Source organism: Anthonomus grandis, chromosome 1 (assembly GCF_022605725.1).
Source record: "Anthonomus grandis grandis chromosome 1, icAntGran1.3, whole genome shotgun sequence".
Taxonomy (NCBI): domain Eukaryota; kingdom Metazoa; phylum Arthropoda; class Insecta; order Coleoptera; family Curculionidae; genus Anthonomus; species Anthonomus grandis.
This window is the reverse complement of record NC_065546.1, coordinates 54,600,407-54,615,277: the sequence shown is the minus strand read 5'-3', so window position 1 is coordinate 54,615,277 and position 14,871 is coordinate 54,600,407. Positions and strand designations below refer to the sequence as shown.

The 14,871-nt window shown below is 31.4% G+C and overlaps 1 protein-coding gene and 1 long non-coding RNA gene across 3 annotated transcripts in view; one reads left to right on the top strand and one right to left on the bottom strand.

The window, feature by feature from the left end:
* Positions 1-14,871, bottom strand: part of LOC126741954 (protein ELYS) — a 70,377-nt gene that overhangs the window by 28,714 nt on the left and 26,792 nt on the right. For both annotated transcript variants that reach the window (XM_050448439.1, XM_050448445.1), the window contains exons 15-17: positions 11,006-11,693; positions 5,085-5,283; positions 4,894-5,029 (exon numbers count right to left, since the gene is read on the bottom strand). In XM_050448439.1, the coding sequence (XP_050304396.1) occupies positions 4,894-5,029; positions 5,085-5,283; positions 11,006-11,693 (1,023 nt within the window). The remainder of the gene's footprint in view (positions 1-4,893; positions 5,030-5,084; positions 5,284-11,005; positions 11,694-14,871) is intronic.
* LOC126741997 (uncharacterized) lies at positions 3,562-4,483 on the top strand. The gene is made up of 3 exons (XR_007662454.1): positions 3,562-3,761; positions 4,043-4,108; positions 4,206-4,483. It is a non-coding gene; the product is annotated as an uncharacterized LOC126741997 (long non-coding RNA).

Genomic DNA, 14,871 nt, shown 5'->3' with positions numbered 1-14,871 from the left:
ATGGATGGTTGGTCAAATTGTAGAAATGACTCTATATCCAATTTTGTTATTAATACACCTCTTCCGGTATTTTATAAATCAATCCATACCGAAGATAACAGACATTTAGCAACATTTTTGGCCTCAGAAATTGAAAAAGTATTGGAAGAATTGGGAGCTTCAAATTTTTTGGCAATTGTCACTGACAACGGAACTAACATAAAAAAAGGCTCGTGAAATAGTTAGTAGCAAGTACAATTACATAACTAATTATGGTTGTATTTGTCACGGTCTAAACCTTCTGGTTGAAGACTTTTGCCAATTTTAAAAAGAACATAATTTCAATTGTATCAGAGCTGAAAAATTCGCAGATTTTACATGCAAGGTTTGAAAAAATCCAGTTAAACAAAACGGGGCGATACATCTCTTTAAAATTGCCGGTGAAAACAAGATGGGGTTCCTTTGTTTCTTGTTTAAAAAGCTTTTTAGACACTAAACAAGAAAACTTGAAAAGTTTAGCAGTTGATGATAACCCAGATATTTCTGTGGATGTTCTTTCAACAAATACAGTAAGACTTCTTCAAAATGAATTTTGGTTACAAATAGAAGCAACTTATGACTTGTTCCGGCCAATCTCTAACTGGATAACGTTTTTTGAAGCTAACGGGCCACCAATCTCAAAAGTGTTTATCTGCTTTTTTGAAATAAGATCTATATTACGTGACAAAGTATCAAATTTATCCGTTACTATGTTGGAATCCCAGAAAATATGTTCAATTCTTGAAACACAAGAAAATAAATGTTTAAAACCCGTTCATCTTGCTGCTTACCTATTAGAACCAAACCAACGTGGCAACAATTTAACTGAAGCTGAAAATTTAGTTGCGACGGAGTTCATCTATGAAACTGCAAGGCGTCATCCAAAATATTCTTCAGAAGTAGGTCTTGAGGTTGGTTAGAATTATTGCTAAGGAATTCGTTATTTCCAGTGAAAAATCTATGTCTGGGCATATTTGGTGGGTAGGAATTTGCTACAGTTCTAAAATAAGTAGATTGGCTGTAGACATTTTAAATTTACCATCGTCAACAGCCGCAACCGAAAGAACGTTTAGTACTTATGGATTTATTCATCGGCAAAAAAGAAACAGGCTTACTGCAGGAAAGAGCCGGAAAACTAACCTATATTGCCCATAATTATAATTTACTAAACGAAGATCATTCAAGAAGAGAAAAAGCTACTGAGGATTCTGAGGAAGAAATCGAAAAAGAAGATCTCGGTTTCGAAATTATAGACTTGACTGAATTAACCAAGGAGAAAGAAGAATCAGATGAAGAGGTTGGTGATGATGAGGATGATTTACCATTATCCACTCTATTACGTAGTTCATTCTGGCTCTTTTTTTTTGTGTTTCCTAATGTTTTTACAGTTTTGAATTAAAAAAACTAGTATTAGTTAAAAAGCTTTTTTTTTAATAAATTATCAATATTACCGTAATATTACCGATTTTTAAATTACCGGTAATTTTACATCTACAGGGTGTCCCAAAATTAGTGGACGAAACGCGAACCCTGTATTTTTTGGTCAAAAATAACCTCACTTTTTCCTATAAACATATATCGGCAAACGCCCCCCAAGGGAGCTACGCCCCTTTTAAAGGGGGCACCTGAAGATGGTTTTTTCTACTTATTTTCGAAACGGGTAAATATAAAAATTTTAAATTTTGGTATTCTCCCAATTTTGATATGCTGAATTTAGTTGTCATTTCATAATTTTCATTATTTAGTCAGGTGCGTATCATTTAGGGGGTGAGCCTAAAAAAATACCTAAAAAAAAATTGTGTGCAAAGTTTTTGTTTTTTTTTTTCTTTAAATTTTAAAAATTTGAAGCTTTTTACGTAAAAAAGTACCTCTTGGTCAATAACTCTACGAGTTACCATTTTCGAGAAAAACGCATTTAAAAATAACGCTGCATAGTATTATTTTCACTACCAATTTTTATGAAAACTTAGTAGCAGGCTTTGGAAAAATTGACACACTGCATAATGACATTAACATTTGTTGTAATTGATTAGTTGTCATTTTGCATTCAAATTGTTAATATCTATTTAACTATGGAAGACTTTTCGACCCGTTATTAATTATTATCGTCGGATCGCATTAAATTCATTTCAAAATACTCTAATTACTATTATTATTATTATTATTTACTTTATTTACTTGGATAAGTCTTGTCACAAACATCAAACACCCCAAAACAAATTCTTTTGACGACTAACTGGAATGTTTAGTGGCTTACTAAGGTTTAGGCTTATTTCGGAATGAATGACTAAGATGTTAGGATACCATCCTTTCCATTATAAAAGGGTTCAGGAGTTAGAAGAAGAAGATCTTCCAGCTCGAGTAGACTTTTGTCATTGGATTTTAAATCACCCAAATCTTCGTCAAAAAATTTTGTGGTCAGATGAGGCAACTTTTTCTAGGAGTAAGGGCTTTAACAGCCGTAATACTCATTTTTGGAGCATCGAAAATCCGAGAGTAGTTCGACGAACTAACTTTCAGCATAGATTTTCCTTTAACGTATGGGCGGGTTTGATAGGAGATAAATTGATCGTCATTATTTAAATTTTCTTCAAAATAATCTCAGAGATTTACTGGACGATGTTCCCATAGAAACTCGGCTGGAAATGATTTTTCAGCACGATGGGGCACCAACTCACTACAGTCGACAGGTGAGAAACTGGCTGGACAATAATTTTACAGGCAGATGGATAGGCCGAGGTGGTCCAATAAACTGGCCAATAAACTGTCCAATAAACTGCACGATGGCCCGACCTTAATCCTCTGGATTATTTTCTTTGGGGTAATATGTGCAATATTATTTATGCCACCGAAATTGATACTTCAGAAGAGCTTCAGAGGCGAATTCTCGCAGCTGCAGGCCAAGAGACCGATTTGAAATTCTTAGATCGACCCAAAACATTCAAAAAAGATCCAGGTTATGCATTCAGGAAAACGGAAACTTTTGCCTCAAATAAATTAGTATTTTTATCTGTTTGCAATTTTATTTGTCAATTTACTTTTGAAGTGTGCTATTGAGTTTTAATAAAAATGGTTATTAATAATACTATGCAGCGTTATTTTTAAATGCGTTTTTCTCGAAAATGGTAATTCCTAGCGTTATTGACCAAGAGGTACTTTTTTACGTAAAAAGCTTTAAATTTTTAAAATTTAAAGAAACAAAAACAAAAACTTTGCAAACAATTTTTTTTAAAGTATTTTTTTAGGTTCACCCCCTAAATGATACGCACCTGACTAAATAATGAAAATTATGAAATGACAACTAAATTCAGCATATCAAAATTGGGAGAATACCAAAATTTAAAATTTTTATATTTACCCGTTTCGAAAATAAGTGGAAAAAACCATCTTCAGGTGCCCCCTTTAAAAGGGGCGTAGCTCCCTTGGGGGGCGTTTGCCGATATATGTTTATAGGAAAAAGTGAGATTATTTTTGACCAAAGAATACATGGTTCGCGTTTCGTCCACTAATTTTGGGACACCCTGTATAAGTGTGGATAATTAAAATAGAGTAATATTCTTGATACACCAAATTTTGTATAATTTATTATAGATCTGATCACTCATCACTTCATCATCAACAATAACTGCATCTGAGATTAATAGTTCTACAGTAACCGTGGGGTCTAGGTCAACAATTACTATTTCTCATCCAAGCCGTTTTTGTTTAACTGCTACACATTCCCTGACTCCGCTAAGGAAAAGGTAAAAATACACTCAAAATAGACACCAAATGTATAGCACATTTAAAAAATATTGTTCAGTTCTTTCTCTAAGTACAAATAAGAGTTTTATGTCATATATTACCTTATTCTATATATCTTATTTAAAAGTGATATAGTATTTTATTGTGTTATATTTGTTTAATTAAATGCAATTAATCATTAAAATGTATGATATTATAAAGATTCTTTATAATAACATACATTTTATTGATCAATTGGAATACCACTTTTTTTATTTTTTCTTTTCATTTTTGTTTTTAGACTGAGAGATGTAGAGGTATGCTTGGAGAAAGATATAAATTTATTAATATCACCATCACCCAAAAAGTGAGTTTTTTTATATAATAAGTTAATATGTAATTATTTAAAAAATTTACATATTTTCAATTTTGGTAATACTATATTTTTATGTATATTATTCTAGGGTCAAATCAAAATGATATCCTGAGGAACTAAGCACTGATGATTCCACCGTTTCAAAAGCTAAAGTTAGTCGCCAAAATATGGAAAAAAAATAAAGAATAAAAAATTAAAATTCGAAGATTGCAACAAACAAATTTGCGCCAAAGAAATCGAAGATGCTTCGCCTTGGTTAATTATGCTTATCAGTGAATTTATTTTTTTTTTATGTTTTTGTATATAATATTGTTCATGATTTTGTTCCTGAAAGGCTTTGAACGTTGCCATAAATCATTATATAATTTTCTTCATCTTTCCTTCCCTTCATATTTTCTTTCATATCCTGATCTATTCCGATGCTCCCATTAGGTGTGTTCTTTCTTTTTCAGTAGAATATTTATTATTAAATTTTTTAAATTATGTCCTTAACAAAATTCAGGGAGCCTTTTGTGTAAAGGATAAATCTGTAAATCTGCATATTATGGCCTGTTGGTCACGTCGCATTATTATCTTTTTTCTTTAGTTACAAATGTTTCGATTTTTTTTTGTTATTGGCAAATGGTGAAATACTCAATATTTAGTGGAATTTTTGTAATATTTGAAATTTTGTAAAAATTAATACACCTATCTATTAGTTTTATTCTCTGTACTTAATTTCTTGGTGACTAATAAACATCTTATTATTATTATTATATATCAATACATTGACTTACTTTTATAACTCCGTCTTGCTCTAGGGCTTTGGAAGTTCTTTAAACTGTCAGTGTGGCTAGTCTCGGCCCCCTTACTCACTGATTCTTCTTTTACCACTTCACTATCATCCTTGCTAAAATCCAACTGTTCTCTAACCTATAAAAACTAACTTTTAGAAAGCGACGTGACAAAGATATAAGGATATTGTTACCAAAGACTTTTTGGATTCTCCCTCGTGCTTCTCGGAGCCTCCGCTGGTCTCTGGAGAGTAAAAAACGGAATCGTCTCCGCACATGCTGCTGCTCTTAGACATCCCTTGGCTTTCCATGCTGCCTCTAAGGCTCGCCTCTTCCAAGGAGCCGCCGGAGTTGCGTATAACATCGAACTTTACGTGGCCTTTAAATGGAGTCCTAAAGAATAGTTTTGGGGCATTAAAGTTTAATTATTATTAAGTTTTTTATTGGGAAAAAGGCAATTGAACGGGCAGAGTTTAGAGCATGCATGGCAATATTGTCAACAGCAAACAATTGCACAAATAAAATCACACTTAAATTGTAAAAAAATTCGATGCGTTCGACAGAGATTTTATCCACTTTATTATAATAATAATATGTCTTTATTAAAAAAAAGCAATATTATGCTTACAATATTACTTGGTACTACTTTGCCAAAGAAGGCGAAGATTACCTTAAAGCTACTCTTTAACTCTTAACCTTCCTAACAATCACAGTTTAAATGGGGGAAACGAGAAAAAAAAACAAAGTAACAAGTATATATATAAAGCATTTATCTTCTAGAAAACTAGACAATACTTTGGATTGATTTAAAAATAAAAGTCTATAATATTTCCTATACACATTTAACGAAGTATTAAATATTGGTTTATAAGTATTAAAAAACTTAACGGCATTATAATTAAAAGATCGCTCGAACAGAGCAGTGAAACGGTGCGGCATGGACAATATATCGTATCAAATATTTCGAGTGTGAACCTGGTTTCTTGGTAGTAACTTTTCAAAAAGATATTCAGGACTTTGACTAACATATAATCGATAAAGAAAAGTAGAAGTGAAGAATTTGAATAGGTAAAGTAGCGTTAACCACCTCAACTGAAATATAGATGATGTGATACATGATCAAACTTTCCGAGGTTAAAAATAAATCTACACCAAGTATTCTGCACGCGTTGCAGGCGGTAACGATTTATTTGGTCGAAGCAAGGATACTAAACTATAAGGCGGTAATTTAAAATAAAACAAGAGCCACTACGAGCTTTTTCTTAAATTTAAAATGTGTTTATTGGCATAAAGCATAGGCATGCGTAAATAAAACCTCTGCAGAAGAGTATTAACATGTTCCGTAACCTTACAGAATTGTCCCAGTTTTAAGTCCCAGAACATTCACAGTATCAGAGAACAAAATACTTGCGTTATCCAATTGAATGTGAACAGTTTCCATTTTACGAAATTTTGGAAAAAATTCGTAAAAGAATCAAGAATTATTATCTTGAAAAGGAGAGTTCGCATATAAAAAAGTGTCAGATGAAAGTTACTTATTATTTTACGCTAAATCAGATACTATTAAAAAAAAATAGAGGTTTCTATGCAAAAAAGCGAAGTTGACCTTCATTTGACCTTAAAGACGTTCACTCAAGGTCAAACCAATGACGTCATTTTATGGTCCCCTGGAAACCATTCAAACTTCACATGAAACATTTTCTGAATACATGTTTAGTTTTCGAGATATTGCGATGTCTCAAGTTAAATGGACCACCTTGTATAAGAAATAATAATGGGCCTAGGATCGACCCTTGTGGGACACCAGAAATAATATTTTTCGAAGCAGAATATTGATTATTCACCCTCACTTTTTTTATCTAACTCTAACATAATAATAATAATAACCCCCGTGACTGAAAATTCTTACAGCAACACGAAATAAATTAGATCAGATGCCGAAAATAGTGAAAAAATTCCATAGAATTATAAAGAATGAGCTGACCACTAAGTTCACTACAAGAATGCGACGACTTTTTAAAACAAGTCTTAACAGCAGAAACTTAGGACGGAGTAAAACGGACAGCGAAAATTTGCAAAGAAAGGCTAGCACACTCCTAACGAAAGCCAATAAGCATTATCCGCGGAGTGCCGTAGAACGAACCTACCCTTCGCTATGTAGAATTTAATTCAATTCAATTTCAATTTATTAGGTAATAATGCACAGTATATAAATGCAATAGACATAAATGACACCTAGATACAGAGGTATCTGTGTGTGCCACATGATTCAAAACAATACTTAAACTTAAATATACATAAAATATTCTCTCTACAAAGAAATACAATAAAAATTGATTTTACCAAAGCTGGATTAGTTAGTATAGGTATCTAATAATTACATAATATAATACTGAATTTATAATGTATAGATATATCACACAGAACTAAGTTAATAATATATAATGCATATATAATGAGCTCTAGAAATTGGTCACATTTTAGATAATATTCATTATATGTATATCTATCCTAAAAAACCAAGAAATTAACTGGAAAAAATTGATATTAAATAAAGTATATGTTAGCTCACAAATTTTGTTTTATTTATTTTAATATAATTAGTAATTAAGACATTAAACTTTTTTAAAAATTTTACTTGCTTAATTTCATTTGGCAATAGGTTATAACATTTGGGGCCCAAGAAAAATATTGTTTGCTGACTTAATATTCGGTTTACTTTAGGTAGGAGTATATTTTTATTTAAATTGCACCTGGTTTGATGATGATGATGATTGGTAATTGTTTGTTTAGAATGATGTTTATGTATATAGGAACATGTTGCAATAAAAATGTCTTAATATCCCTTATATCACCTTTATACAATTCATTAGTTGAAAACAATCTGGGTTTTTTAAACATTATTTTTATGATTGAATTCTGTACAATTTTAAGTGCACCAATACTGTTTTCGTAAGCTGCGTCCCAGAGCAATATTCCATATCTTAGTAATGGTTCAATTAAAGCCTTATATATCAAAATCAGTATTTTTCTTGAAAGAATTTCTCTAAGAATATAAAAATTATGGATTAGTGCTTCATATTTTTTTTTAATATATTACATGATGATCCCATTTTAAGTTTTTATCTATATATACAACCAAGTATTTAATTAAATCAACCTATTCAATGGAATTTTCTATATTGTTAACTTTAATATTTTGGAAATTTGGTCTACCGGTGTCCTTTATAGAAAATGTAATAAACTTTGATTTTTTGCTATTTAGAGTGAGAGACTTTTAAAGTCTAAAATTTTTTTTATTAAGGCCAGACCATGTTGAAATTTTGATTTAACATCTTCCCATGTATCCCCATAGAAAACCACAGAAGTATCATCTACGTAGGAAACTATCTTCCCACGTAAATCTATCTCATTTATACCATTCATGTAGATATTAAATAGTATGGGTCCCAGCACAGTGCCCTGTGGCATCCCAGTCCTCACAATCTCTGGCTCGCTAATAGTATCCTGAATTTTGGTGTATTGTACTCTATTTGATAGGTAGTTCTTTAAGAGTAACAAAACGTTTCCTCGTATACCATATTTTTCCAGAACTTCCAATAAGATTGAATGGCATACTGTATTAAATGCCTTTGATAAGTCCAGGAATGCCACAAGGCACTTACTATTTTTGTCTAGATGTTCAGTTATAGTACCCACAAGTTCATACATGGCATCCACTGTGTTCATACCAAAGGTAAACCCAAATTGGTTTTTTGATAGAATATTGTTATGGTTAAGATAAGATGTCAATCTTTCTTTAAGAGATTTCTCAAAGACTTTGGCAAAACTGGAAATGGTACTTATAGGTCTGTAGTTTTCCACGTGTTGTTTTTTACCTGATTTAAAGATGGGACTTACGGTGGATACTTTGAACTGGTGTGGTACTTTTCCAGTCTGAAATATTAGATTTATAATATGTACAAGAGGTTCTAATAGGTATGAATGAAGAGACTTTATTACTTTTGATGTTATTCCATTCTTACCTGGAGAGCAGTTATTTTTTAGGCAGCTTATTTGTTTAATTACATCATTTTTTGTCACAGGTGGTAAATACATAGATGTTTTGACATGCATTTTTTAGTTTAAATTGGACTGAGGGCTTTGCTACTGTATCTGCTATTTTAGAGCCTGCATCAATAAAAAAAGTATTAAAACTGTCGGCTACACTTTTTAGGATCTGCTATCTTAGTACCATTTTCCAGTTCAATGCATTTTATGTCTTCCTTTTTTTGATCTTTGCTTTCATTAAACGCATCATTAACAAAATTATATATTTTTTTGATATTTTTACTATTTTGCTCAATCTTAGTTCTGTAGTATTCATTTTTTGTGTTTATGATTAATTTGTTGAGTTTATTACGATAGGCTTTATATTCTTTAAGTTTTTGGGGATTCGGATATTTACCTAGTGAAAGTTTTAGCTTATCTCTGGTCCTTATTGAAATAATTAATCCATTTGTTATCCATGGTTTGATTTTCCTAAATTTATTGTGATTTCATAAGATGAGTTATTGACTAAATTTGTAACTTCATTTACGAGACTATCCGCTGCTGCTTCCACGTCATTACATTTTAGAGACTCCTCCCATTTCGCTGTTTGTGCCAGGTCACATAACTTTTCAAAATTAATTTTTTTAATGGATGATGTATGGTTTTCTCTGTAACATCTTCCGTTTTAATAACTGTTTTTTTTTTCATTTCAATATTTATTAGTATGGACAAATATTAAATATATTTAATACAAATCGGTGTAATTACAATTATAAGCACCTAATTTTTATAAATTTTATTATTAATTCATGCACTACTATATCAATATTTCTATTTAAATTTCTAAAATCGTTATTTATCTGCTTATTTTTGAAAAAGGTAAAATACGACTAATTTAAAGGTCTATAAATATACAGGATGTTCCGTTTAAGAAAACTATATTTTTTTTTCTCAAAAATAAACAACCTTACAATAAAATGGATGCCAGAATCAAATTCTACGGGAAAAAATCCTATCAAAACCATTTTTTACTTTTTCAATATGTTATACAGTAACAGAGATACGTGGAGTGTTCGAAAATCTAAAATTTTTAAAACGACCCTGTAGATTAAAAACTATGACAGCTGTCAAAGTTTTGACAACGGCATATTAAGTCTCACAAAAAAGTACCGAAAACCGCAAGTTTCTATCTCCACGCATAAGCGAAACACTCCATAAAACGCATGAAAATGGGACACCCTGTACAATTTGTTTAGCTATCATCAATTTATTTATTCATCTGCTGAATAACATTATTGCTTCTAAATGTTAAACATCAATATTAAAAGGAGTTAATTAAAAAAAAAATAATATTACAACCATGATCTGACTAACTTTATAGTGAATTAATTTTTAACAAACAATATATTAATGCACAAAAATAAATCCGGAACTTAAAATAAATAAAGGCTATCAAATAATATGTACATAATTATGAAATAAATTTTCGAAATGACCACCATTATTTTGTAAGCATTAGTTACAAGTTTTCTTTGAATGTTGTTGAATGAATTAAACTTTTATTGCACAATTTTTAAACTTAGCTCTTCTAAATTTTGAGGCGTCGTTTGATAAATCTGGTTATTACTAAAACACCACATAAAAAAATTCACGGGTGTTATGTCAGGCGATTTGCGGGCCAATTTATAGGACCGTTATTACCAATCCAACAAATTTTAACGTGAATAAAAACTGGCGCGATAGTTTGATGAGTTCTGTCAAAAATATTATTTTTGTTTGGTAATCATGACAATTCAGACTTTAACTACTATCACAGCCAAGTAAATTGAACGGATAATATCAATAAGTATCATAATTCAAAACTACATTTTTTAACATTTAGTTTAGGGTTCATCGAGTTTAACACAAATAACCACTAGTTTAATAAGCTTAATTAAATTTTAAATTAAGAGAAAAAGAGTAAACATTTAAAAGTATTTAAGTTCCTACGAAAGAGATCGAAGTATCTCATTTTCTTCCTCTTTTTTTCTTACAACAAATCATAAACACTCCCATATTTCGACCTCACACTTAAACTACTCACCTCAAAGACTTCCTAGGAGACAACTCGAACATGGCCTTACTAACGCAACTCCTCACGTCCCCCGTCACATTATTCATCATCGTTTCCTCCAGCTTGGTGTCCTCCACCGAAGGTTTCCCCGCGCTCTTCAATATGCTGTGGGGCCAATTGGTGGTGACGTCCACCTGCTCCATGGACTGTCTCTTCCTCCTCACTATGGGAGTGAACAGGCCCGACCTCACGTTACTCACCGACAGAGAGTCATTTAAGCCGAGCATCGACGAACGTCCGGAAAGTTTTAGTTTTTTACACGGCGACGGACCGCATTGGGAATCCTGGATGTCTCCTTGTTCAGTTTGCTGGATCACTTTCGCTTTCAGTAAAGTCTTCTCGATCCTCGGGGTCGTTTTTGCCAAAGCGGGTGTCCTGAGGAAGGGCGTGTTTTCCGTTTTAGTCTCGTCCAAAGTGTCGTTAAAAGTCTGTTTGGCTTTCGATAAGGAAGCGAAAATAACGCTGGATTTATAGCGGACTTTTTCGTGAGTATTATGGACAAAAACTGATAAGGGGGTGGGCCGTGGCACTTCTTTCCATAGGGTTTGACGCTCTTTACGCACCATTTCGACTAAATCTCGATTGACGTCCGGTAAGAGGTTTTTGAACATGATCAGGACGTTTTCGGCTGCGGAGGCTTCTTTTTGACCTATAAGACCTTGTAGAAGAAAATCACCGATTATGACTATTCTTGGACATTTTTCCATCTAACTTCAAAATTATTTAAGATATTTTAATAATTTTTTTACAGTATTACAGTAGGCACTCTACAAATTAATTTTATGTAAATAATCAATTCTAGGTTACAAATTTCTTTTACTAACACTATTTTGAACTTTTTTAAGGTTTATTTAAGAACTTTTTGGGACACTTAAATAATTTCATATATATATGAACCATTATTGCGAATCCAGTAATTTCTGAACTAGAAGCAGTTTGGCCGACCAAGAGACCCAATATTCTCAGATTTGAGGTTTTTCAGACTATGGGAAAAGTTTGAATTTTTTAGTTATTATTGGACATTTTTCCATATTATCACTTCTAAGTTATTTAAGATACTTCGAATTTTTTTACGACATATGTATATACTTGATATGATTAATAATGAAATAATTGATATTGATTGTAAGCTAGGCACTCTACAGATCAATGTAATATTAAAAAAAATTAATTCTAGGTCAGAATTTAAATTAACAGTGACTATTTGTGGCATATAAATAGAGTTATTACTTAAACAAGAAAATACCTGTTCTAAGGAATAATTTCAAATATGAACCATTTTTGTGGGTCCAGTACTTTCTGAGCTAGAACCAATGAGGGTATATAACTTCATGTGTGTGCATATCTTTTTTTTTAATATTTTTCTTGATTTTTCTTATGTTTTTACATTCCTTTTCAAGTTCTTTTAATTTTGGCTCATAAATATTTAAAATTTATTGCAACAGGTATGTAAATAGTTGTTTAAGGTCTTTAAAAGACTCCCTTCATGCTTTAGGGAAATAACCCGTTAACAAACAACTATTTATTAACGTTCGCCAAACGTTCCCAGATTTATGGTTTTTAGAAACAATAGACAATTTTGCAGTTTTCCCTATAACTTCCAAGTTGTTTAAGATATTTTAATAATTCTCTTACAAAATTACAGTAGGCAATCTTTAAATAAATTTCATGTACAAAATTAATTAATTGACTATAACAATTTTTGCCTCAAGCTCATTTTGTCACTAATTGTTTTTACTTTTTCAAGGCGCATTTGAAAAGTTTTTGCCGTGCTTAAAGTAAACTTGAAGAAAATACGTTTTGTAAGGATTAATTTCATATACGAACCATCTTTGTGGGTTCACTACTTTCTAAGCTAGAACCAGTTTTGCCCTTCAGGGCCCAATATTCCCAAATTTCAAGTTTTTAGAACAAACGAACAACTTTGCATTGTTTAACTATTCTTGAACACTTTTTCATATATAACTTCCAAGCTATTCAAAACACTTTGATCATTCTTTTACGCTTTTACAGATGAATTAAATTTGAATGCCTAAATTAGGATACTATGACTATTTTAGTCCCAAGCACATTTTTCTTATAATTCTTTTCGATTCTTTGAAGCTTAATCAAATACTTTTTACGGTTCTTAACTGGGGTTTCTACTCGATACGCCCTTCCTAAAGAATAATTGAAACAATTATTTTCTAAGTTATAACTACACTGGCGGCCAAAAGTAAATTGACAAACCAACTTTTTCTTTGTTACAAGAGCTAAAAACTTAAACAAAAATATCTGTTCTTACTGTATCATAGAAATCGGTAGTACACATTCCACAAAACCCACCTTGTAGATTTTATTTATTTTTAATCTATTGCAAATGCATATTTTCTACTCAAAAGTAAATTGACATCCAGTTTGTTGTTTAAAATTTATTCAGTGAGCTAGCACAATTTCAGGCAGTAGTTGGCATTTATAAGTTTTAATCATGCCTAGTAGTATAGCGTTATCTGTTGCTATCAAGTCACGAATTATTGCTGATTATAAAAAAGGCCTTCGTCAGGACGAAATAGCCCGTAAATACAAACTTTTAAGGGCAACTGTGAGCCAAATTTAAAAAAAAATTAATCTGAGAGGTCATGTTATTCCAATAAAAAAATCTGAACGTACACGGAAAACTACCCTAAAATAGAACAAGTTTATCTGGAAAATTTCGCCCTTTAAGCCTTTTCATCTCGAAGAGAATTTCGCGGGGGTGGCACAGTTATTTTTACTAATAATATTTTGGGCGGTCTATTAATTGCGATATTTTACCAACTGAAAAGGTATGTGAATTTTGTGTAACACAAATACAGCAAAACTCAAAATCTGTAATAATTACATGTATTTATAGATCTTCAAAGGGTAATTTAGATGTTTTTCTTTCTAGTCTCAGCTTTTATATGTGGTGACTTTAATGTCGATTTCAGTACTAATCATAATTCAGTTTTTGGCGTAACAGAGCTGTTTAAATCTTATTGGTTGTCACAACATGTGAATGAAATGACAAGGGTAACGAGCACCAGTGCATCTCGGGTGGACAATGTGTTTTCCAACTTTCCCTTGGATGATATTACATTCAAGGTTTATATATCAGGCAATTGGAAATGAAAAACAGCCATTCCAACCTGTTTTCCTAAAGAAAAGGTTTTTTAATGGAAAAAATATATTCAATTTCATAAATTATTTAAGTACCGAGCAATGGCAAGATATCTATACCAATCTGGGTGATGACCAGATGTATGAAAGTTTTGCAAACACCTTCTTTTATTGGTTTGATAGGGCTTTTCCCTTGGAAAACTTTAGAATTAAGCCAGAAAATAAGAGTTGGGTCAGTAAAGAAATAAAAGATTATGCCAAACACATCAAAGATCTCTATGTATGGTATAAACGAACAAACAGTGAACAGGTTTTTTTACAATATAAAATAGAAAGTAAACAATATAGAGCTTACGTATCTCAATATAGAAACTCAATAAATGATAGTAACATATTAAATTTATGAAATAAATCTAAAACTGCTTGGACAATTTTTAATAAAGTCAGTAATCGTACAAAGACAAATAAAAATTTAACATTAAATATTAATGATCACATAATTGAAGATCCCAATAATTTAGCAGATATTTTTAGCGAAGACAGTTTTGCATATCCATCTATATTTCTAAATCCTACTGATCCAAATGAAATATTTAAATTAATTATGGATTTTATGGTCAAATAAATTTTCAGCAGGCATGGATGAAGTGCCAATAAAAATACTAAAGTATGTAGCTCAATTTATATCTCTGTCTCATGTTATTAATGAATGTTTTGTA